Source organism: Symsagittifera roscoffensis, chromosome 4, assembly GCF_963678635.1.
Source record: "Symsagittifera roscoffensis chromosome 4, txSymRosc1.1, whole genome shotgun sequence".
Taxonomy (NCBI): domain Eukaryota; kingdom Metazoa; phylum Xenacoelomorpha; order Acoela; family Convolutidae; genus Symsagittifera; species Symsagittifera roscoffensis.
Genome location: NC_087065.1, coordinates 27,739,492 through 27,763,662, shown reverse-complemented (window position 1 = coordinate 27,763,662; position 24,171 = coordinate 27,739,492). Strand labels below are relative to the sequence as shown.

The following is a 24,171-nucleotide window of genomic DNA, read 5'->3' as shown; positions in this document are numbered from 1 at the left end:
CAACCGTAATCATAAGCAGAGAATATTGGATTATAAATACAAGGAAAGGAATTGTCATTTGCAATTTATGACCTTACTAATAACCGGATAATTTCATAGCAGTGAACTTCAATTTCTGCACAAAAAAAAAACAATTCATCATGTGATCAAACGTTCTAGAAAACACTGTTTCAAAAGCACAAAACAGATCAAATCTTCAAACTGGTCTGTGTGAAACGTCATCCTTTCCACTAGTGAAGAACCTGATTTATTGAGCATGGTTTTTTCTCAAGACAGGTGTCGCAAATAATCATTTTTGGCGGCATTTTACATCCTATTTAAAAGACTTCAATGAAAGCCCTGTGCAAAGTTATCAACTTGGACATCAAGTTTTTTATAATAAATTTTCACCAGTGATACTTTTTTCTCAAAATATGGGGGCTTAAATCAATCATGGAGCTACGAGTTTCTTAAGGAATGGACGTGGGATTTCAAAAAAGTTGTTAAAAAATTTGTAATTCAATTTTTCTAGGATAACCACTTTGGTTGAGCTCTTCTAAAGCACATATTTTGAAAACAATTTCTGGGCAGCATGCAAAATATTTTCAGAAAAAAACGTTTCAAAAAATTCTTCTGAACATTTTTGTTCATGCATTTTTTGGCACGACGCACTTCTCTTTCAATTTAATATTTCCGACGTCGAGCGCGTCCATGTAATAGATTCAATTTAAGTTAATCGACCAGAAAAGATGTCATGACCAGAAAAGAGGTCAGAAAACACCCCCCCCTCTCTCTCTCTCTCTCTCTCTCTCTCTCTCTCTCTCTTAGCTTTAATATTGCCAAATACGTTCTTTTTCTAAGCGATATAAAATAAAATTGAAAAAATTTTTTTTATACTTTTGATTGATTTTCGTTAAAACACCTTTCGCGTTTATCGTTAAATGTTGAACGTTGCAATGTTTCAACGTTACAACGTTTCAACGTTTGATGTTCAACCGTTGCGTGTAAGTTTTTGGCGTTTCATTTTTTCAACGTACCTGATTGTATCTTTTAACAAACGTAACTTTGACTTCAATAGGCCTGTTTCCTGCACTTAGTTTTAACACTCCTAGCATTATATTTAAAAAAAAGTCTCAATTTCAACAAACCGAAATAAATTTCAAGCCCTTCTCTGTAACATATAGAGCGAGATACACTCGTGAACAAAATTAAACGTAGTTTTAAGTATTTTAACTGACCCCTACAAATTTATCAAAGTTTGATTTCTTAATTCAAAAAAAATTGCGTGTTGAAAATAAAAATCAGTGAAGTATTTTATTGAAATTAAAGTTAAATTTGTTGAAAAATTATTCAGGTATGTAATAATTAAAAGAGAAAAAGGTAAAAATTGTTGCAGTATACTGGCATATCTCAGGTGCTGGCTCTACTGTGATTTCGAAATTTTTAGAAAACGATTTTTTGTTTGCAAATTCAAGTCCAAAAACTCAAGCAAATTAAATTCAAATTCTTTGAAGCCGTCATGTTTTATATAATGTCAGAATAATTTACATACAGTTTAAGATATTTATACTAATCACAACACTATACTCAGATACATCAACATCAAGTTTGTGGAAAAAAACGTATTACTTGTTTCCCGATGCTTGCCTCAACATGTTGGATACTAACTTTCCAAAAAATAAAAAAGAGTTTTTAAAAACTTCAATGAAAGCCCTGTGCAAAATTATCAACTTGGACATCAAGTTTTTTATAATGATTTTTCACCAGCGATGTTTTTTGTCAAAACATGGGGGCTTAAATCAATCATGGAGCTACGAGTTTCTTAAGGAATGGACGTGGGATTTCAAAAAAGTTGTTAAAAAATTTGTAATTCAATTTTTCTAGGATAACCACTTTGGTTGAGCTCTTCTAAAGCACATATTTTGAAAACAATTTCTGGGAAGCATGCAAAATTATTTCAGAAAAAAACGTTTCAAAGAATTCTTCTGAACGTTTTTGTTCATGCGTTTTTTGGCACGACACACTTCTCTTTCAATTTAATATTGCCGACGTCGAGCGCGTCCATGTATTAGATTCAATTTAAGTTAATCGACAAGAAAAGATGTCATGACCAGAAAAGAGGTCAGAAAACACCCCCCTCTCTCTCTCTCTCTTAGCTTTAATATTGCCAAATACAATCTTTTTCTAAGCGATCCAAAATTAAATTAAAAATACTTTTTTGATACTTTTGATTGATTTTCGTTAAAACACCTTTTGCGTTTATCGTTAAATTTTGAGCGTTGCGTGTAAGTTTTTGGCGTTTCATTTTTTCAACCTACCTGATTGTATTTTTTAACAAACGTATTTTTGACTTCAATAGGCCTGTTTCCTGCACTTAGTTTCAACACTCCTAGCATTATATTTCAAAAAAAAGTCTCAATTTCAACAAACCGAAATAAATTTCAAGCCCTTTTCTGTAACATATAGAGCGAGATACACTCATGAACAAAATTAAACGTAGTTTTAAGTATTTTAACTGACCCCTACAAATTTATCACAGTTTGATTTCTTAATACAAAAAAAAAATTGCGTGTTGAAAATAAAAATCAGTGAAGTATTTTATTGAAATTAAAGTTAAATTTGTTGAAAAATTTCAGGAATGTAATAATTAAAAGAGAAAAAGGTAAAAATTGTTGCAGTATACTGGCATATCTCAGGTGCTGGCTCTACTGTGATTTCGAAATTTTTAGAAAACGATTTTTTGTTTGCAAATTCAAGTCCACAAAATCAAGCAAATTATATTCAAATTCTTTGAAGCCGTCATGTTTTCTGAACTGTCAGAACAATTTACATACATTTTAAGATATTTATACTAATCACAACACTATACTCAGATACATCAACATCAAGTTTGTGGGAAAAAAATGAATTACTTATTTCCCGATGCTTGCCTCAACATGTTGGATACTAACTTTCCAAAAAACAAAAAAGAGTTTTTAAAAACGTCTTTGTTTTTAGAATTTGCATGCTTTATACAGAGCTTTTGTTTTGTTTTAAGTCCATTAAGTCTTAAGTAGAAAAACTGTCCCTTTTTTGTACTTTTTTTTGACAAATGTGAAAAGTGAAAAACGCTTTTTTGAAAAAATCATTGCGGAAGATATTTGTATACCAACAAAAAAGAGAACTTGTTTGAAGTTCTTACTTTTATCTGGTGATTTTGAAATAGCTTTTTAGCTCTTTTGTTTTTTTATTTTTGTTTTTGTGCAAAAACATTGGATTCCCGTTCCCACTCCAAAGTATAGATCATTTAATCATTTAAAGCAATTTTTTGGTATATATTTTGATACTGTAGAGCTGATTCGTTTTTGTTCAACAATCAATGATACATTCCCTTCTCATTGATAGGGGACCGATCGTTTAGAAGAACAATCTTCTAGCATAAAAAGTGAAAAACGTGTCTTTTACCAGACCAACGTACAAAAGTGATAGATGATTGACTGACAGACCCAAAAAGATGCTCAGTCTGGGGCGAAGCTTCCTCAATTAGTTCAATTATCTCATGATTTGTCAACAAAACTATCAACTTCAAAAACACAACCGTCTAAATTATCGGCACAAAAAAGATTTACGCGCACAATAATACTCGTGTTGAATTGAAGCGCAGCGGAGCAAGCGGTCGCCAAACTCTAATGCCGCGTGTTGCTGAAGCAACTTTCAGAGAGAAAAGAATCCATCCATGATTCGTTTCAGTTTTCAGCTCCAGCAGTCCATGCAAAACTCTACGAAAAAATTTTATTGGAATCTTCATTTGCTTATTCCAATCTTCAGCAACCAGGAAACGTTATACAAACATCAACTTCAAAGGAGAATAATTTCCATCTAACTCATCAAAAAAATTTAGAGCAGTATACATCTCCCCCTACTGTCATACAAGCGAATCGGAACCCGTTTGCTCAAAGTCACTCGGTTGAACAGTTTCAAAGAACTTTGGATTTGAACAACCAGGTAGTGGATAGTCATGGGGATAATAAAAAGCACCAGGTAGTGGATAGTCATGGATATGATAAAAATCAATTAAACACTCTACATGCACATCATTGTCATGAACAGGTTTTCAACAACCCGATATCAACACACTGCGAACAGAATAGAGATGCGCTTAGAGAAAATCATTCATGGTACCTCATTCATTCTAACTACAACCAAACTCCACCGCATCTGCTAGTGCAAAGTCATCCATGCAACCAGATAATCGACACCGTATACGAAGCGAAACAAACAATATACAGCCACAACATAATATTGATCAGGTTGTAAATTACCCAATTTCATCAAACAGTGAACAGAATAGAGATGCTTTTAGGGAAAACTATTCCTTATATAACAATAATGCTAACTAGAACCAAACGCGGCCCATTCCAACGGTTCAGAACCATATATACAACCAAATAAGGGATACTCATGTTGGTAACAGCTACCAAACAAACAATATACATGCACAACATCATCTTGATCAGGCTATAAATAACCCGACTTCATCAAACAGTCAATAAAATAGAGATCCATTTGGAGAAAATAATTCAAAATGTTTCAATTATCAGAACTACAACCAAGCTCAACCCATTCCAACAATGCACAGCTGTGAAACTTACGCAAGTTTTTTACCCGGACATGAAAAAAAAGACTATAAGTTTTCTGTTAAACTTTCTCCAATTAAGCTACCAAACTACGACGGAGACCCGATGGCTTACCACGACTGGATAAACATGTTCCAGGCTACAGTTGACAGGAATCATACAATGAGTGACACTCACCGGATGACTTATCTACAGGATTCGGTGTCAGGAAAAGCAAAAGCACTCATCAAAGGGTACTCATGTAACCCTGCTTTTTACAAAGCCGCACTGAGGGACCTTCAAAATCATTTTGGCGACTCAAACTATATTGTAAAGGTTTTCATTCAGCAAATTGAAACTTGGCCGTCCTCAACTAGTAACAATCGTTCAGTTGTTTCATTTGCATCCTTTCTACAGCTTTACTCAAATTTATCAAAACTAAAGTTCCTGACAAATTACTTATGAAATGGACCGAATACGTTGTCCGTGAAAATTTTCAAAACAACAACGTACAATTGTTTCAGGAGTGGCTTGAAATACAAGCTAAAGTATTGGAAAGATTACAAGGGGAGCACTCGTTTCTGGGGACGTCAGCGGTCAAAGATCAGGAACTTAAGACACAAAATCAAACGTTTTTGGGAAGTAAGCAAAGCGCTAAAATGGGGTCTGACATCAATACGACAACCAAATTGCAATATCCTTCCAAAAAATGCTTCAATTAATCGCAGGAACATTTTTTGGCTCATTGCCCCCGCTGCCGGATTTTAGCACCAGTTGAGAAATATAATTTGGTAAAACAGCATGAGCTCTGCACAAATTGCTTAAGTTCTCGTCATTCAAGAAATAATTGCACTTAAGAGAGACGATGTCAGCTATGAAGAGGGTTCCATCATACTTCACTTCATGATCCATCTCGAGTTACAAGCAAAAACAGTGCATCATATGCAGCAATCGTCTCAGGAAAAAAACGAAGATGATAAGGAATTTACAACCACAACCTCTAGCAGATACGGCCAGTCGCATAGGATTGACAAAATCACATACCATCAACAAAAACAAGCGGACAGTGAAATTCATTTTTATAAAAAATGGAGGGTTTACTGCTTCAGAGAAAGCAACATTTGAACGGTTACCCAACATTTGGTTCGAACAATTACAGCTGATCCCAGTGTCGTTCGTCAATAGTGGTAAAGTTTGTGACACTTACGCTCTCATTGACCCTGGCAGCCAATTTACTTTTATGCTTGATCAAATTGCAGACTTCTTGGAAATCTCATCATCAGAAACAGCAAACATGTCTTCACAATTTATAAATATCAACCATGAGATGCCGGTTGCAAAACTAGACAACATCGTTAATTTAGCACCGTACAAACAAACGGGACAAACGTTTTTATTTCGTAATGTTTATAAAACGCCATTTTTGAATATACCTCCTGCAGATGTTGCTCATCTCAATGGAATCTGTCAGGGTTTCAAAGGTTGTAGACACATAAAATTTCCCAATATTGCTGGCGGAAGAATTGCAGCGCTACTTGGCATTAGTAAGTTCTCTTATACGTATCCCATTCAAGTAATTGAAGGAAATGATTGCCGACCACACGGAATACAAACTCGACTGGGCTCGACAATTGCAGGAGAATATCACCAAACAATTGCTCCCACACGATTGAATAAAGTGCGCAACAGACAAACTTTGGGATTTGTATTCCACGCTACAAGAAAGTCAAATGAATCTGTTGAGCAACCATTGGACTAATTGGTTCAGCAATTCTGGAAAATTGAAGAAACAGGACTAAAAACAACAGAAAAGGAGTTTTATACCGAAAACAATTTGGCGGCAATTCGAATCCTTGAAAACAAAATACATCACACGGGAGAAAAGTATGAAAATGGTTTACCGTGGAAGAATTAGACTCAATTGCAGAATAACTACTACATAGCCCGAAATCAACTAAAATCATTTGATCGCCGACTTGCTAAAAACAACGATCTACGAAATTTATACGAAGCAACCCTCGTAAATGATCTCGAAAAGAAACACGTGCGACCGGTAGAACTGAAAAGAGTAAAACCCTCGCGAATTTGGTATTTACCACATCACCCAGTACAAAACCCAAATAAACCAACAAAAATCAGAAGGGTAGCCCACGCCGCATTTTTTTTCAAAGGCCAATCACTTAACAACAATCTCCTCACAGGTCCAGATCTACTTGCAAATTTAACAGGGATTCTGCTGCGCTTCCGCAAACATTCTATTGGTCTTCTTGCCGATTTTGAAGGGATGTTTATGCAAATAAATATTCGTGAAGAAGATAGGCCAGCCTTGCGTTTTCTCTGGAGCTATAACGGAAAAGTTCGTCAGTATGAATACACGCGGTTAATATTTGGAGCCACATGTTCCCCATTCTGCGCTATTTATGCATTACAAAAACGCGCTTTGGACAACAAAGACTCGTTTCCTCTGGCTTATGATGCAATTCTAGACAGTTTTATTTGGATGACTACATTGCCTCAGTACCGACGTTAGGTGAAGCACAATGCGTTTCAAGAGAAACCAGGGAGTCTTTATAACAAGGTGGTTTTCGTCTCACCAAGTTCTTATCTAACAACAAGCTCGCCCTGCAACATATTCCTTGCGAAGACCACGACGAGATAAAAACTTCAATTCGTGTTCTTGGACAAAACTGAAAAAATTGACAGTGATGAGTTTTTTGTTGATCCCCTTCAAAACTTTCCAACTCTGGCTGATAATTATACTCAACAGAAACTCTTCAGCTTGTTGTGGTCTATTTTCGACCCTCTAGGAATTTTTAGCACCAGTAAAAATTCGTTTGAAGGCTCTACTGCAGCCAGCAGATTTGGAGGCTAAGTTTGAAATGGGATAATCAGATAGGCTAGTGACCATCAACACAAGCTACAGAAATTCCTGGATTTTTTTCTCAGGATGGAAAGAATAACTTTGCCAAGGATTTTGTTTCCAAAGCAATAAATCGTGGAGTTTGGAAATACACGCATTTATTGACGCTTCACTCATCGGTATGGCCGCAGTCCTCTTCTTGCGAATGCTTAATTTAGACGAAACAGTCCTTGAATGTAAGTTTTTGATTGGCAAAAGAAAGGTTGCGCCTATTAAACAACTGAGTGTACCAAAACTTGAATTAGAAGCTGCAACAATTGGAGCACGTCTTTTGTCATTTGTGTCCAAAGAATTTCATCTCAACAGAACAGCTGTTTTACATGTCTGGACAGGCAGTCAGGTAGTACTCGATTGGATAAAATCAACGAAACAGCAAAAAATATTTGTGGCAAATCGACTGACTGAAATCTCAACAATGGATCATCAACTACAATGGCATCACATTCCAACTACTCTGAGTCCTGCAGATCACTTGGAATCCTAAAAACAACGATCTACGAAATTTATACGAAGCAACCCTCGTAAATGATCTCGAAAAGAAACTCGAAAAGAAACACTGAAGAAACAAAAGAAATGACCAAGCATAAAAAATTGTCTCTAAATGAGCCAATTTTCGACATTAGACCATTATTAACATCGAATCTAATTTTGAAACTTTTATTTGCAGCTAGTTTGCCATTTATTGCCTGCAGGAAAATTTCAATGATGAAATCCCTGAAACCTTTCTTTTCGACAGCATTTACATTTTTGAAAAAACTTATTAATGTCAAGAAGTTGACCAAATGAATACAAAAGATATAAAAATTTGTCAAAATATTTTATTCACATGGCTTCAATAACTACTTTTATCGGATATTTGTTCTTCAAATAAGTTTTATCCCTTTTCAGGCCTGCTTAATTTCATTCAACAGTATCCTGCTTAATGAGTGGTACTACTTTTTGGGAAACCTTTTGTTGTTTGTTAAAATCATCAGTGGTTTCTAATTAAACGGTGAGAAATTTTTAATTCACGAGAAATTGTTCGAAATTTTCTCTGGTACCCTAAACTCAGGTACCACACAAAAATTATCGAAAGGAGCCAATGCCACCTGTTAGATTAAAGCCCTGTATGTTGTGATTGGAACTGTTGTGTGAGTGAGGCAGTAGTTAAAAACCTTGTTTTACTCCAGAAAAAATAGTCTTGAAAGCTCTATTTAGCGCTTCCTTGGCAATAAAAGTATTCAAAGAATCAAAAATCATTCTGCAAAAAAAGTCAGAAAGTTTCTCAGATATTTATTTTTTTTGTTTGGTTATCTTTTTACGAAGACAGCTGCTCTGGATTATGCCCAATTTATGAAGTTTCTACATGTTTGTATAGTATCACTTGACGCACAAAAAAATCGACAATAATTTTTTAAAAGCTTTTTTGTGTGTGTATTTTCTATGAATGTGGTCGGAAAATAATATTTTGAGCTACTAGCGCAGCAACCGGTTATTTTTGTTATTCCGACTTTCGATACGAAAGTAACGGAATATTTGTGCTCGGGTGGATTTTTTTTCTCTTCAGACAAATTTCGACTTTTTAACTAGCCATTTTTGACGGAATTTTTTTTTTATCATTCGAAAGGTATTGTTGTCCTGAGCTTAAATTTGAAAAGATATTTTACCTGTAATCTTTTTTCGTAAAGTTATGAGGGTTTAAAGATTGCCATTTTGACCAATTTGGGACAATTAACGCGCGATATAATTCGCGCTATTAACGCGTAAGCGGAGAGTTAATCCGTCTTAGAAATCGTTCCAAATTGGTTGAAAGAAACTTATTTGCCATAATTGATTTGTTACAAGGAGCTAAATCTATCCTTTTGTACTTAATATGGCGTGTGGGGGGATGATTTTTATTTAAAAAAATTAAATTTTTAGAAAAAAATTTCATTTTGTTTTATTTCATTTAATTTCTTAAATGTTATTACTGCTCCATAAACATTAAAAGGCGGTCGGAACATTCAGGGCTTCACCCTGATACGAGCAGTCTTGTTATGAATTGATATTTGTTTGCTCTTATATGCTTACGCAAGTTTCCCTAAATAAAGTTATGATAGTTATATTGACGATGGAAAAAGTATCAAGCCTTAAACCAGCAATATGAGAAGTCGACGTCTACGTTTAATTAAGGCATAATTCTTAATATACGATTTTCGAATTAACAATTTGTCTAATGAAGCCTAAAAGGAACTATTTTTACGTGGGTAAGAGTATATGTGAGTTTCTGGTGAGTTGAATGTTTTCATAGGAGGATACTGAACAAAGTAGTTGTTTTTGCTTTGATTGTTGTCATTTAGTTCTGGCATTTCGTGTTCTGCTTCAATTTCATCTTCAATGAAACTGTAGTAGTTCGGCTCCGCTTGGCGAGATTCCACTGATTCTCGAATTTGAGCGTCGGGTTCTTTTGTCTCCATTCGCACGCTGTTTTGAGACTCAACTTCGGGTTCAGTTTGCCTGAATACAGATGAACAATTATCAGAACAGAAAAAGAAAATTAAACAAGAAATTGGAGAAAAAACTTTAAATAAAGTTATATGAGATAATCGATTGTAAAATTCAGCTTTTGTTTTGATATTTTTACACTGATTATGTTATTGTTATACATCATTTCGTCATTTCTCCCTTACAGATAAAAAAAACTCACTCTGTGAAAAACTGGGTGCCAATCTCCATATAAATTGAATCTTCAGTACTGCCAATGAGATAACTATCCCTCTGATTATGTAACAGAGGTCGACTGGTGCTGATTGTTGCGTAAGAATTGACAGACCGCCTCAAGGTCGAATATCTCACAACATTCTCGGCCACTTTCACTTGGTCAATTGCAGTTTTGTTGAACTTTCGTTTAGTTTTCTTTTTTCTGTAGTAGCTGAATAAGAGAAAAATCATGCCGAGTAAAAGAATCACGAGTGATACGAATAGTAGTTTGTATGAGGTTAGATCCTCATCTTGAACCAGCATTTCAGCGCCTGAATCTAAAATGAAACATTTTGTTTCGCAAATTTGAAATATCAGATCAAAGTTTGCTATGAGCTCAGAACCGAACTTTTATCATTTTATTTCATTAAATCCTCTTAAAATTTCAGGCACTGCAAAAGTTCTTAAGTGAATACATTACAAAACTATAAGTCTAGTTTTTACAGCATGTTTTTTCAGGGCTTAGAACTTCAAGTATATAACCCAAAGTTTTTTTTCCGACAGAACTTTGTAGCCGTAAGTGTCCGTAAAATGTGAAGCTGTTTTTTAAATACAATTATCCAACGTATTTGCATATCTGAACCTGTCGACGTGGTTGCTTTCTCGAATGCAGTGTCATCGACATCCACAATCTGTCTGATTTCGAACTCGGTTGCCCTGCTGGTCAGGATGTTTCCCTCGCACTCAAATTGGGCGATAAGTTTGAGGGAGTCATTGTACTTCATTCGGCCCAAGGTGTCCTAAAAAAGATGCACATTCGCAAGTTGGAGATCCACTGCGCATGTGAGATGCTCTTAATAACATGAATGTAGCCTGTATAAGTCTGAGGTAAAGGGGCAACATTAATTCCGAGAAAACACTTTGGACATGCTTACTAGAAGTATAGTCACCTCATTGCTCGCTTTTAAAAGTAATCTTATCAGTTTTTTTCAGTGGCTGATAATGAACTGATGATGACTTTATAAACGCCTCATTTGGTGTATGTGTGTCTGTCAAATCCAGAGACAAGTCTTAAAGCCTGTCAAATATGAATATACGAATGCAACTACCACATTTTTATGGAATCCATAACCTAATACCTTGTAACGCAAATGTTGTCGGCACTTAAGTGTCGTGGAATCGAAATTGTAAGTGATTTACACAAATTCTTAGTGACAACCTCAAAACGACTGTCTCTAAATCTGCATCTGATCTGAAAAAACTTTCCTACCCTCACAAGGTTTCCAATTTATTCTTCTGCGAAAGACGGATCTATGGTTTTTCTACAAAAATGGGTTTGCGAAGCATTTCGTAAGTTTTGTCAAGCGATTTCTTAGGTCAACAAATATCGATCTCTGCAGGCAAGATATGACTTTCTAAGTTATTTTTCTCCGACGCGTTAACTTTTCAAGAAATTTGGAATAACGTGCCTAAAGTTTTTTGAATATACTAAAAAAAAGATGCGATTTTTCCAGGCCGTGGGCAAAAGACGAAAGGGTCTTGAGAGGTTTGAATAAACACAGGGAGGAATAGAGACGGCCCAATAAACCCGCCTGGTTCCAGCGAACAAGTTCCCGCGAATCCCTAAGTGACACTTTCTTACCAATCTATATATCACGTGGTCTCCTTTCACAGCCAAATTTATCGGATATGCTTGCTGGATTGAGCCTGGCTGGGAAGACTGTCCAGCTCTGTATAATGCCACTATCCAATCAGAAGGGATGATTTCACGGCTGTGTTTCCAGAAAATGTATTCTCCATCAAAGGCAAAATCATACGCCTCTGCTGGTTCTAAAAATAAAAGGCTCTCGAGTTTTTTTTGCCTTCGTTTCCCTTAAATTTGGTTGCCCCTAAATGAAATCCAATACCGGGAGGATCCTGATCCGCATATTTTTTGAAATCGACCACTTGTTTTTCAAATTGACTCAGTTAAAAAAAATACGCTGGAATACTAGCGTTGAATTTTTGAAGATGTACTGGATATCCCGATAAGACTTTTAATAATCAAAAAATGTTTCTCATGGATCCACTGATGTTTTTAATAACAGACACAAAACCTGTGCAGACGTTGAGGCTCCCGAGCAATCTGAAATGTGAGTTTGGACATTCTGCTTCTCGGTACGAAATGTTGAGCTGGAAACTAGAACTGCCCACGAGATTTCTGAATTCGTTTTTGGTGCCTGCGAGAACTAACTTGGAAACAGCTTTTTCCGTGGGTGCAATTTCTGGCCAAAATATCATCATTTACATTTACTTGGTTTAAATCATCAAATTACTTTTTTCTAAAAACGAAAACTTTGTGGGACATTGCTTAAGCTCATTTTGAAAACCTTGCCACTAAATGATGTTATTTTCCTTGAAGCAGCTGTATTGAAGCCTGGTACTGGAATTTGGCAAATCTGGGAGGATAGTCTTTGGATACTTGATTTGCATCTGTGTCGAAATCGAACACAACAGAGTCGGGAAAGTAGTATGTCTGGTGTGCTGAGATCAACTTGGGCTGGTATTTTATGGCGTCCGCTGAAACACAATATGCAGTTTAAGATTGCGAATTCAGATCTTTTATTCAGGCAGAAAACGAGTTCAGTGTGATTGTGAAAAATACTTTAAAGCTCCCGCATCCAAGTTTAGGCGTAAGTAATCAATTATAACGGATTATTATGATGATTTTTTGACAATTATAATTACCAAAACTAGGTTTTTAAAGGATTTATAATGGATTATAATCAAAATCGATTATAATTGTATCGAAAAATAGCCGAATAAATAATCGATTATAATCGACTATAATGGATTATAATTAATTATAATTTGATTTTAAAAAGAGAGATTATAATCGATTATTAATTGATTAAAATCGAATGTTTCTCAATTTTAGTAAGACTGGTACTAAAATGGTAATATAATCGATTATTAACGCTTGAAATTGGATGCGGGTTGGATTTATTAAATGAAACTCGGCAAACTGAAAAAACGCAAATTTTCCAAAGGGTAAATATTTTTCAGATGTATTTATCAGAAAACGACGATTTAAAAAGGTACTATGGGAACGTTCAGTACCCATATCCAGTACCCGTATACCGAATGGCTGGGTAAATTAGTCGTATATGTATCAATATATAATGCGGCTACTGTTTACCTGCGATCTGTCTGCTCAAGTTCAGCTTGATGTCTGAGGGTGTGAACTCAGTGGAGAAGAAGTTCAAGAAAGAGCATCCCGAATGTGCACAGAAGACCAGCTCACGTGACTTCTCATTCAAGTAGATCATCTTCGATTCCTGAAATAAAGTTTGTTCATGGCAATATTTAGTGTGTAAGTAATGAAAGATTGAAAGAAAGTAAGAAAAAAAGGAAAGAACGATCAAAAAGAGAGAAAGAAAGAAAGAAAGAAAGAAAGAAAGAAAGAAGGAAAGAATTTATTTATCCGGCGAGAACTAATTCATTTCAAATATTCAGCATAACATAACAAGGAAAGAGAGGAAGAACAAATTTTATCTATTTCAAATCAGATCATCAGATCATATGTTTTCTCATTTCTGCGCTTTATCAAAATTGCAAATTTTTATAACTTAACTCAGGTTTAGGGTTTTTATAAGCTCAGTTGATTAAAACTTTTGGACCGAGTGAACGTTCATGAGCGGATCTAGGTGGGCAGGGGGTGGACACTCCCCTCTCCAGGGATTTGACCCGCTCACCAACCAAAGGGTTCCTCCCTCTCCACTTTGCTATTATTTTATATCCATTTTAGCCCGGAAAACTCTTACGGCATCTTTGGCCCCAATATATACTAAATTTTTAGTGGAGTGCGCGCCAAAAAATACGCGATTTGTTTTTGCCAAAATTTTTCAAAAAAATGTCCAAAAAAATGGCTCATCCATCTATAAAAATCCTGCTCACTCGTTTTACTCGTTCTAAATCGACCAAAATTTGAAAAACTCAAATCAGTTATTGAAAACACCGGGACAGTTTTTGCAAACTGTTTAATTTCGTTGGAATTACGCTTTAATATGATGTATCAATGAAGATTATTTAAATCTACCTATTTTTGCGTGGAAAGCAAAAAAGAAAAAAACTAAAACACAAATCCGAATACAAGGTTCTCCCCATTTTCAATGCTTGGAATAAAAACAAATAAAGCAAGGATAGCACAGAATATTCCGACCATATTCAATGAAAATCTGAAATAAAAAGTTTGTTCTGTTTTCTTCAAAGTAAGCAAAATCGACAACTTTTTTTAAAAAAATGATTATCAAACAAAAGAATGAAAAAAAAATTGTTTCTTATTTTTTTGTACAATAGTTTTAATTTTTTTGAAAACCTTAATTGGCAAACAAGCGCTGACAAAAACATCCAAAATATTTTTCTTGATATTAACTTGAAATTTTGTGAGCCGAAAAACATAAAACAAAATGTTTTTTTTTTCTATATAACGAAAAACACTCAATCGCGTTACTTGCTCGTAGTTGAACTAAGAATCAAAAGATTTAAACCAATTTTTCTCAACACTGAGACAAATTTTTAAAAATTTTTGAAAATATTTCGAATTACGACTGAAAGGGCTTTATTTGGCATATCATTCGATTATTTTTGATGATTTGTGGTACCTGATTTTGCGTGGCAAACAAAAAAGAAAGAAAAAAGAAAAAAAACTAACACACATCCGAATACAAAGTTCCTCCCCATTTTCAATGGTCGGAACAAAAATTTACCAAATCGGTCATGGTAGGATAGGTTTGTTAACTACCATCAACTAACCGAATGCACAAATAGCCCTTTAGCTGCGTCCCCTCCGTGTACCTCAGAAAACTCCTCTCGACTTCTTTTGGATGCAACCAGCTGGGTTGTATTGACATCGAAGGACACTATCTTCATATTTATTGAATCTACCGCATACAGCTTATCTGGTGAAAACAGGAACATACTCTCCAGTTTGGAGTTCCCTTCGAAAATGTCTTTGGTGCAAGTCAGCTCAGGAACGTGAGATGTTGTCAACTTCCCAGTTTTATCATGCTCGTTCCAAGAACTCCAAAGTAACTCGCTGCAAATAAAATAGTCATTGAACTTTTTGACACTATCTTTCCAGTTTATGCACTGAACTTAATTGTTCCGACCTATCTCGAAAGAGTGGTAAGAAACTCGAAAGAGTTCGGTGTATTTTTTCAGCCAATTTTAGTACCTCAAATTATGCTCATCAGTCGTGAGTTGGGTTATTAACTTTAAAAAGTTTTAGATTTTTTCCTCACTGCTACGAAATTTCAACGTGCTATGAAATACCACAAATAGCCAAAACCTAGGCTATACTTGAAAGTTTTTTGGCTGCCGATAAATATCTCAATGTAATTCAACAAGGTCAACCCAAACATTGAATGAGATGATTTCAAAACTTCAACTCAAGTGTTTTCTGTTTATATTTGAACTCAAGTGTTTTCTGTTTATATTTAGCCAGTGGTTACAAGCTGTTAATAAAAACTCTTCTTTCTATTCGTAAAACAAATGATGTGAAGCTCTGGATTATCTTTTATTCAGGCAGAAAACGAGTTCAGTGTGATTGTGAAAAATACTTTAAAGCTCCCGCATCCAAGTTTAGGCGTAAGTAATCAATTATAACGGATTATTATGATGATTTTTTGACAATTATAATTACCAAAACTAGGTTTTTAAAGGATTTATAATGGATTATAATCAAAATCGATTATAATTGTATCGAAAAATAGCCGAATAAATAATCGATTATAATCGACTATAATGGATTATAATTAATTATAATTTGATTTTAAAAAGAGAGATTATAATCGATTATTAATTGATTAAAATCGAATGTTTCTCAATTTTAGTAAGACTGGTACTAAAATGGTAATATAATCGATTATTAACGCTTGAAATTGGATGCGGGTTGGATTTATTAAATGAAACTCGGCAAACTGAAAAAACGCAAATTTTCCAAAGGGTAAATATTTTTCAGATGTATTTATCAGAAAACGACGATTTAAAAAGGTACTATGGGAACGTTCAGTACCCATATCCAGTACCCGTATACCGAATGGCTGGGTAAATTAGTCGTATATGTATCAATATATAATGCGGCTACTGTTTACCTGCGATCTGTCTGCTCAAGTTCAGCTTGATGTCTGAGGGTGTGAACTCAGTGGAGAAGAAGTTCAAGAAAGAGCATCCCGAATGTGCACAGAAGACCAGCTCACGTGACTTCTCATTCAAGTAGATCATCTTCGATTCCTGAAATAAAGTTTGTTCATGGCAATATTTAGTGTGTAAGTAATGAAAGATTGAAAGAAAGTAAGAAAAAAAGGAAAGAACGATCAAAAAGAGAGAAAGAAAGAAAGAAAGAAAGAAAGAAAGAAAGAAGGAAAGAATTTATTTATCCGGCGAGAACTAATTCATTTCAAATATTCAGCATAACATAACAAGGAAAGAGAGGAAGAACAAATTTTATCTATTTCAAATCAGATCATCAGATCATATGTTTTCTCATTTCTGCGCTTTATCAAAATTGCAAATTTTTATAACTTAACTCAGGTTTAGGGTTTTTATAAGCTCAGTTGATTAAAACTTTTGGACCGAGTGAACGTTCATGAGCGGATCTAGGTGGGCAGGGGGTGGACACTCCCCTCTCCAGGGATTTGACCCGCTCACCAACCAAAGGGTTCCTCCCTCTCCACTTTGCTATTATTTTATATCCATTTTAGCCCGGAAAACTCTTACGGCATCTTTGGCCCCAATATATACTAAATTTTTAGTGGAGTGCGCGCCAAAAAATACGCGATTTGTTTTTGCCAAAATTTTTCAAAAAAATGTCCAAAAAAATGGCTCATCCATCTATAAAAATCCTGCTCACTCGTTTTACTCGTTCTAAATCGACCAAAATTTGAAAAACTCAAATCAGTTATTGAAAACACCGGGACAGTTTTTGCAAACTGTTTAATTTCGTTGGAATTACGCTTTAATATGATGTATCAATGAAGATTATTTAAATCTACCTATTTTTGCGTGGAAAGCAAAAAAGAAAAAAACTAAAACACAAATCCGAATACAAGGTTCTCCCCATTTTCAATGCTTGGAATAAAAACAAATAAAGCAAGGATAGCACAGAATATTCCGACCATATTCAATGAAAATCTGAAATAAAAAGTTTGTTCTGTTTTCTTCAAAGTAAGCAAAATCGACAACTTTTTTTAAAAAAATGATTATCAAACAAAAGAATGAAAAAAAAATTGTTTCTTATTTTTTTGTACAATAGTTTTAATTTTTTTGAAAACCTTAATTGGCAAACAAGCGCTGACAAAAACATCCAAAATATTTTTCTTGATATTAACTTGAAATTTTGTGAGCCGAAAAACATAAAACAAAATGTTTTTTTTTTCTATATAACGAAAAACACTCAATCGCGTTACTTGCTCGTAGTTGAACTAAGAATCAAAAGATTTAAACCAATTTTTCTCAACACTGAGACAAATTTTTAAAAATTTTTGAAAATATTTCGAATTACGACTGAAAGGGCTTTATTTGGCATATCATTCGATTATTTTTGATGATTTGTGGTACCTGATTTTGCGTGGCAAACAAAAAAGAAAGAAAAAAGAAAAAAAACTAACACACATCCGAATACAAAGTTCCTCCCCATTTTCAATGGTCGGAACAAAAATTTACCAAATCGGTCATGGTAGGATAGGTTTGTTAACTACCATCAACTAACCGAATGCACAAATAGCCCTTTAGCTGCGTCCCCTCCGTGTACCTCAGAAAACTCCTCTCGACTTCTTTTGGATGCAACCAGCTGGGTTGTATTGACATCGAAGGACACTATCTTCATATTTATTGAATCTACCGCATACAGCTTATCTGGTGAAAACAGGAACATACTCTCCAGTTTGGAGTTCCCTTCGAAAATGTCTTTGGTGCAAGTCAGCTCAGGAACGTGAGATGTTGTCAACTTCCCAGTTTTATCATGCTCGTTCCAAGAACTCCAAAGTAACTCGCTGCAAATAAAATAGTCATTGAACTTTTTGACACTATCTTTCCAGTTTATGCACTGAACTTAATTGTTCCGACCTATCTCGAAAGAGTGGTAAGAAACTCGAAAGAGTTCGGTGTATTTTTTCAGCCAATTTTAGTACCTCAAATTATGCTCATCAGTCGTGAGTTGGGTTATTAACTTTAAAAAGTTTTAGATTTTTTCCTCACTGCTACGAAATTTCAACGTGCTATGAAATACCACAAATAGCCAAAACCTAGGCTATACTTGAAAGTTTTTTGGCTGCCGATAAATATCTCAATGTAATTCAACAAGGTCAACCCAAACATTGAATGAGATGATTTCAAAACTTCAACTCAAGTGTTTTCTGTTTATATTTGAACTCAAGTGTTTTCTGTTTATATTTAGCCAGTGGTTACAAGCTGTTAATAAAAACTCTTCTTTCTATTCGTAAAACAAATGATGTGAAGCTCTGGATTATCTTGGAAAATGTTCAAGTTTTAACTAACCTCTTTTTGACATTAAACTCCATCGACAAGACCTTGAAATGCGGCATTATTTTCCTGAGAGAGATCAGAGATGTTCCGTCCTTCCTGGCCCTCCAAATGAAATCAATCGTGGCGAAGTATAAGAAGTCGTTGGTGTCGTCGTATACGAGACTGTGGGCCACGCGGTCCCTAACTATCTCCTTTTGCACTTTTATTGGTTGGTCCAATGCCCAATCAGATTCAATGTCCAGTCTAAACAGTTATATTTGATAAATAATGACCAAAGTTGCAGGGAATTATTCTCCAGTTTTTTTCCTGATTACGCTACACATAGAGTAAACGTTTTAAGATAACACATGATACGAACTAGTTTCAATTGTTTTTGAAGTATTAAACAACTTAGAATGACTCAAGATTTATTTTATTTCTTTTTGTTCTGACCACTTCGCTAAGGGGGAAGGAACTATGGGTGAAGTTTTTCTCCATTTGGAGTTTCCCAAAGAGTGTGGTACCTCATTTTTTTTCGTTGCGACTATTGAAAATGGGGAGGAATTTTGTTTTCGGGTGTATTTAAGTTGTTTTTTCATTTTTTTCAAATTTTTGTTTTCCTTAAATACGAGAAATAATCATCAAAAACGTTCGAATGATATACCAAATTAAAGCCCTTTCAGTCCTAATTCAAACTATTGTGAAAAGTTTCGAAAAATTAAAATTTTCTCAGTGTTGAGAAAACCGGTTTGAAACTTTTGATTTTTGGTCAAATTTTGAGCTAATAAAGTGAGCGTGCAGGCGTACAATAGCTTATTCATACTTAATTTAAGCCGAAAAAATAATTTTACTTAATGAAGTGTCTTTTTGGAGTTTTTCTAGCGCCATTATGGGAATCAAAAGCTTCGATATTTCAAACAATTTCTGCAAAAAAAATTTTTTTTGACGTTTTCAACTTTATTACAATTTTTTCTCGTTTTTTAGTTAATTTGTTCATAAAAACTGTTTTCCAAAGAACCTATATGTTTATGACGGTCACTTTTGCCTAATTGTTGTTTTTTTGCTTAGATTATTTATCACAACACGCAGAAAAAAAAAGAGAATAGTTTGAAAGACAAAAATAAATTGTAATGAAACTTTAAATTCATCTCAAACTTGGGATCAGATTTTGACATTTCATTTGCAAAATAAATCCTGCTGATTTGTGAAATAGATAAACCCATTTATCCACGAGGGAAAAGACCAACATACGAGCTGTACAGCTCATCACGGAGAGCCGCAGTTGTGCCCCTGTTAAGAACTACATGCATATTTTTTTTTTTTTTGGGCTGGGTATTGTTGCCTCACCACCGCTTAAATTCATCATTATAGTTACGCTTTCTGCGAATCGCAGAAGAGCTGTCAAAAGATCTTAAGATCTTTTCCTACGGATTGCCAATTTATTATGATCATGTCTCAAATTGAATTTTGCTAGTAATATCACATTGTTTGCCAAGACGCTTTCACATTGATTTTTGAAATCACCTAATTGATTCTTTTGAAATCACGTAAATGTTTCTTTTGTTTGTGCATAGACATGCAATAAAAAACATTCTTCGATACACTAATCAACCAAATAAAATCAAAATTTCGAAAAAAAAATGTCTTTGTCAGCACGTGCTTATTTTGAAAAACTGTTTTTTCTTTCAACTGAACGATGGGCAGTTATGAAAAGTCTGTGACATGATTAAACAAAGAATTTTTTGAGCTGCTAAAACCTGTTTTTGATAGACTTCTCATAAAGCAGTTGGCCTACAACTATTTAATCAGGATTGTAAAGTCACGGAAAAAAAACACTTTCAGCCAAACTGATAATCTTATTAAAAGCGATAAATGCTGTGCAAATAGCACAGAATAATTTGGCCGCATTAATGAAAAAAAAATGGTTTTTAAATGGTTTTTTTTCTTGATGTGAAAAGAGGATTTGAACAAATGCCTATAACTGAGGCATTTTTGAAAGTCGTAATAAATAAGTTATATTCTACATCAGTTATCCTTCAAAAAATCAAAAACATCTGAAGAAGCCGCTAAAGTATTTCCGAAACGAATATAAAAAGAGTAAAAATAACTTTTCAGGGCCTTCTGGATTGATCAACCTGCAAAAAAATTCTCTTATCTTAGAGCTTCTATTAAAATGTGAATTTTACCGATCTTACAATTTGCGTTAAATAGAAACTTTTTCAACAAAAACAACAAAATTTTTTGAAAAAAGAGCCAGAAACAGTTTGAATGTGTTTTTATAGCGCTGCTACAGATAAAAAAAATATAATGGAAATATTTCTTGGTTTTTTTTCAAAATTGTGTTTTTAAAGTTTTCAGATTGTGATAAAAATATATGCATTCCAAACCTTTTAATTATACCTTATTAGCGGTTCAAAATTGTTTTCTAGACAAAAAAAAATCGTTTGTATGTAGGATTCAGATGTATGTTGACAAATTTCAAAATTAATAGGAATCAGCAAAAAAAAACTAGCTCTTTAAGGTTAGTGGCTCTTTCGGTCAACTCATGTCGCGACTTGCTAAAATCCACATATGAGTTTGGGTTTTTGTTATTATACTCTGCGACCGTGCAGAAACTTGCTACTGGCTAATACAGGAAAATTTAGCTAGTTTTGTCTATAAATGAAAAATAGTTTTGAAAACTGTTTGCGAAAAAAATTTTTCTTTTACTTTTCAATTTTATTTTAAGAAAAAGATCCTATCTTGTACAGTTGTTAGCCTATTTTTAAAGTTTTCTAAGAAGCTGTAAGATTCTCTTAAGAAAGTTTTTATTATAGGGACTTTTGGTCATTCGGTCAAACTGGTTGACTCGAGTGATAAAACTTGGGCTATTGTAGGCATTGAATAAAAGACCTACTCAAAAAAGAACAAAATATTTAGTCTTTTTAAATGTTTTTAATCATGTTTAAACAGTATAATCGGACAAAATAATGCTTAATTGAACTGAAAAAAAAAAACGTTTTAAAACTGCAGTCGCGATGATTTACCAAAGCCAAAATATTCTATGGATCGTTTATCAATTGTTTAGTCTCAAAATGGCCTTCGAAAATTCTCATGTTGAAGTGCAGTGATTTAATTTTCATCGGTTTTTATAGTTCGAAACTAATGAAAATGCGCTGGTAATAGTTAACAGTTAATAAACGTTTTTTGGAAATGCTTTCTTGACGTTTTTCTGTTAAACTTTTGACATAATTTGGTTCGTGTGCCTCCCTTTATTAACTATATTGGAGTTCAATGGGTTAATTTTTTTTAAATTAATTCATTAAGTTTAAATTATAAATTCGTCAATTTTTTGCTCTATGCATGCGTTGTGAAGGGGTAAAAATCACTGAGGAAGCAGCCATTGCTCTAAAAATTTAGATTGCGATTTAGAACTTTTAGCTATAGGTCCAACAGAAAAGAACTAAAATAAAGAAATTAACTTTCCTCAAAATTTTGTTCTCTCCGGTGTCGCTCACAAACACCTGATTACCAATTTGGTAATTAACAGCCAGGCAGCATATGTTCCCATTTTTACCACTGATAGATGTTCGGATATCGAATATGGTTCGCTGGCGAGTCGGCACAATACTCCACTCATAGATTTTTCTCTCATCCGAAGCATACCATGTCCGAGTTGAAGATAGAAGTTCAAAAGTCAAACTGAATGTAACCTAAAATGAATTTGAAAACCAAATAAATATTGTTTTACACTCAACTATATATTTTTTTAAACAAGGGAATGATAACTTACGCAAAAAATACAACCAAAATCAAACAATAATTTCATTTGTGTAGCTACGTTCGAATTTGTTTCAAAATGATTTGTTGTATGATGCGCGATGCATAATGCAGATTTAACCGTACACCAGCAACCTAGATAAGCTATTCGATTGGCAGAATGAAGAAGAACCAGCGCGTGTGCGTTTGAGATTGGATGATAGATGGAGGATATAAGAGTTGGTTATGATAGTAGAGCCATGAATTTGGGTATATGTGTTTTAGAGATGAACAAATTGGCTTATCTCAAATCTCACGTTCTTCAACTGAGTTTTTGAGGCAGGCCATTTGAATTGGTCTTTGCCTAGATATTGACTCCAAGTGGCTCTTTTTTGTTGCTCTTACTTGAAATGGACAAAAATAATACTTAATGCTGAATAGTTTCTTCATTCTCTTGGCCATAATCAAAACCAACATACAGAGCAAGACGATGTTGAAAAAAATACGATCAGGCAGATAGCAAAATATTGTTTCACAGTTTATTCTTATGTGATGAAAAGGTTAAGAAATGACTTTCTTAAACGAAAAACCGTAGACAGAGACGAAGCTGAGCATCGCACCACTTGCAATGCAAAATGGACGACCATCGTAATAATCAAGACAAATTTAACTTATTTCTAAAAAATATATTTTTTACGCTATTTATATCATACGTTCGACAAAACCGCAAATGGTGTTCCGCAACACTTGCAATACTGTACAAACGGACGGAGCATCGCAAAGTAGCCAACAGAAGCAACTCGATCGAAAAAGTTTTTCTGGAAAAAAACGTAAATCCACTCTAAGACACTCAATTCAATTTTTTTTACAAACAGCCCGCGACGAATTTTAGAATCAGTAAATACCATATCAATATCAGCTTGATTTTTTCGAAGTATAAAATTTTACACTTAGTTGTAAAAAGATCAATTATCTGCTGAAAAACTTCTGATTTCACCTGAATTGCTATAAAACACAATTAGTGTGATAAAATAGTTATTGTTTTTCTTGTGATGAGCATATCCATACGTCAATTTTTAAAGTTTATAAAACAAAATTTGAAGAACGGAAAATTGTGTATTGCCATATCTCAGTTGGAAGATTCTCTTAGATTACTTACATTATGATAACTTCTGCTTTTACTTTCCGTGTATCCATTAATACAAAATCCCGAACTTTTAATCTTCAGTGGCTTTTCGCACCAGAAAAGTGAACAGTAGCAATTTAGCTTTTTTATATATTTTGTCTTTTATTGTACCAGCCAACCGTTTTCTTGGTAAAAATTGATAATTTTTGTACCAGGCAACCGTTGGACCAGCCAACCGTTGGACCAGCCAACCGTTTTCTTGGTAATTTTTCAGAAAATAGTGCTTCAGAGCAGAAAAATTGTGATTGAAAAAAATTAGTTTATCTGCGGCTCAAAACCCTTCATGATCGATTTTGCCGTTCACGACCGCTTTTGCGTCAAAATCGTGTTTTTGAAATGAACATGTTGTAAATTCGTTAAAATTTTTGAAACAATGTTGACAGTCGAAAACCTCCTGAAAAGTTCCATCAACGTTTCACCTTTTATGGTGTGATAGATATACTTTATAATCTCTCTTTATTAGTTTTGTTTTAGCTGTTTTTGCATATCAGTATCGTAACCCAGGCTTAATGTAGAGGTTTTTCTCGTGGAGTGGCGGTGAAGTGGTTACGTAACAGCCTCTTAATCAAAAGGTCGGATCTTCGAGATCC

General features: G+C 34.3%; 2 protein-coding genes across 2 annotated transcripts; both read right to left on the bottom strand.

Moving 5' to 3' along the window:
* Positions 1-9,634: 9,634 nt before the first annotated feature.
* Positions 9,635-12,421, bottom strand: LOC134844503 (uncharacterized). The gene is made up of 5 exons (XM_063861210.1): positions 12,249-12,421; positions 11,795-11,982; positions 10,796-10,952; positions 10,160-10,490; positions 9,635-9,969 (listed from the first exon to the last, which is right to left on the bottom strand). The coding sequence occupies exons 3-5, from the start codon at positions 10,935-10,937 to the stop codon at positions 9,696-9,698; spliced, it is 747 nt and encodes a 248-aa protein (XP_063717280.1). The 5' UTR covers positions 10,938-10,952; positions 11,795-11,982; positions 12,249-12,421; the 3' UTR covers positions 9,635-9,695.
* A 111-nt stretch (positions 12,422-12,532) lies between these two features.
* LOC134844824 (uncharacterized) lies at positions 12,533-22,557 on the bottom strand. Its single transcript, XM_063861639.1, has 8 exons — positions 22,430-22,557; positions 22,125-22,349; positions 18,691-18,923; positions 17,903-18,185; positions 16,280-16,425; positions 14,947-15,229; positions 13,331-13,469; positions 12,533-12,711 (listed from the first exon to the last, which is right to left on the bottom strand). Exons 1-8 carry the CDS (start codon positions 22,463-22,465, stop codon positions 12,539-12,541), a joined length of 1,518 nt encoding a protein of 505 aa, XP_063717709.1. The 5' UTR covers positions 22,466-22,557; the 3' UTR covers positions 12,533-12,538.
* Positions 22,558-24,171: the final 1,614 nt, after the last annotated feature.

What these genes read in the sequence shown, in the direction of transcription:
- LOC134844503 (XM_063861210.1), bottom strand. Translation starts at nt 10,937, where the DNA reads ATGAAGTACAATGACTCCCTCAAACTTATCGCCCAATTTGAGTGCGAG. An exon ending in GAAAGCAACCACGTCGACAG is followed by an intron (nt 10,491 to 10,795) that starts GTTCAGATATGC and finishes GTTTCATTTTAG; the next exon opens with ATTCAGGCGCTGAAATGCTG. An exon ending in GGCACCCAGTTTTTCACAGA is followed by an intron (nt 9,970 to 10,159) that starts GTGAGTTTTTTT and finishes ATCTGTATTCAG; the next exon opens with GCAAACTGAACCCGAAGTTG.
- LOC134844824 (XM_063861639.1), bottom strand. Translation starts at nt 22,465, where the DNA reads ATGAAATTATTGTTTGATTTTGGTTGTATTTTTTGC. An exon ending in GAGTTTAATGTCAAAAAGAG is followed by an intron (nt 18,186 to 18,690) that starts GTTAGTTAAAAC and finishes TTTTATTTGCAG; the next exon opens with CGAGTTACTTTGGAGTTCTT. An exon ending in AAGGGCTATTTGTGCATTCG is followed by an intron (nt 16,426 to 17,902) that starts GTTAGTTGATGG and finishes ACTTTATTTCAG; the next exon opens with GAATCGAAGATGATCTACTT.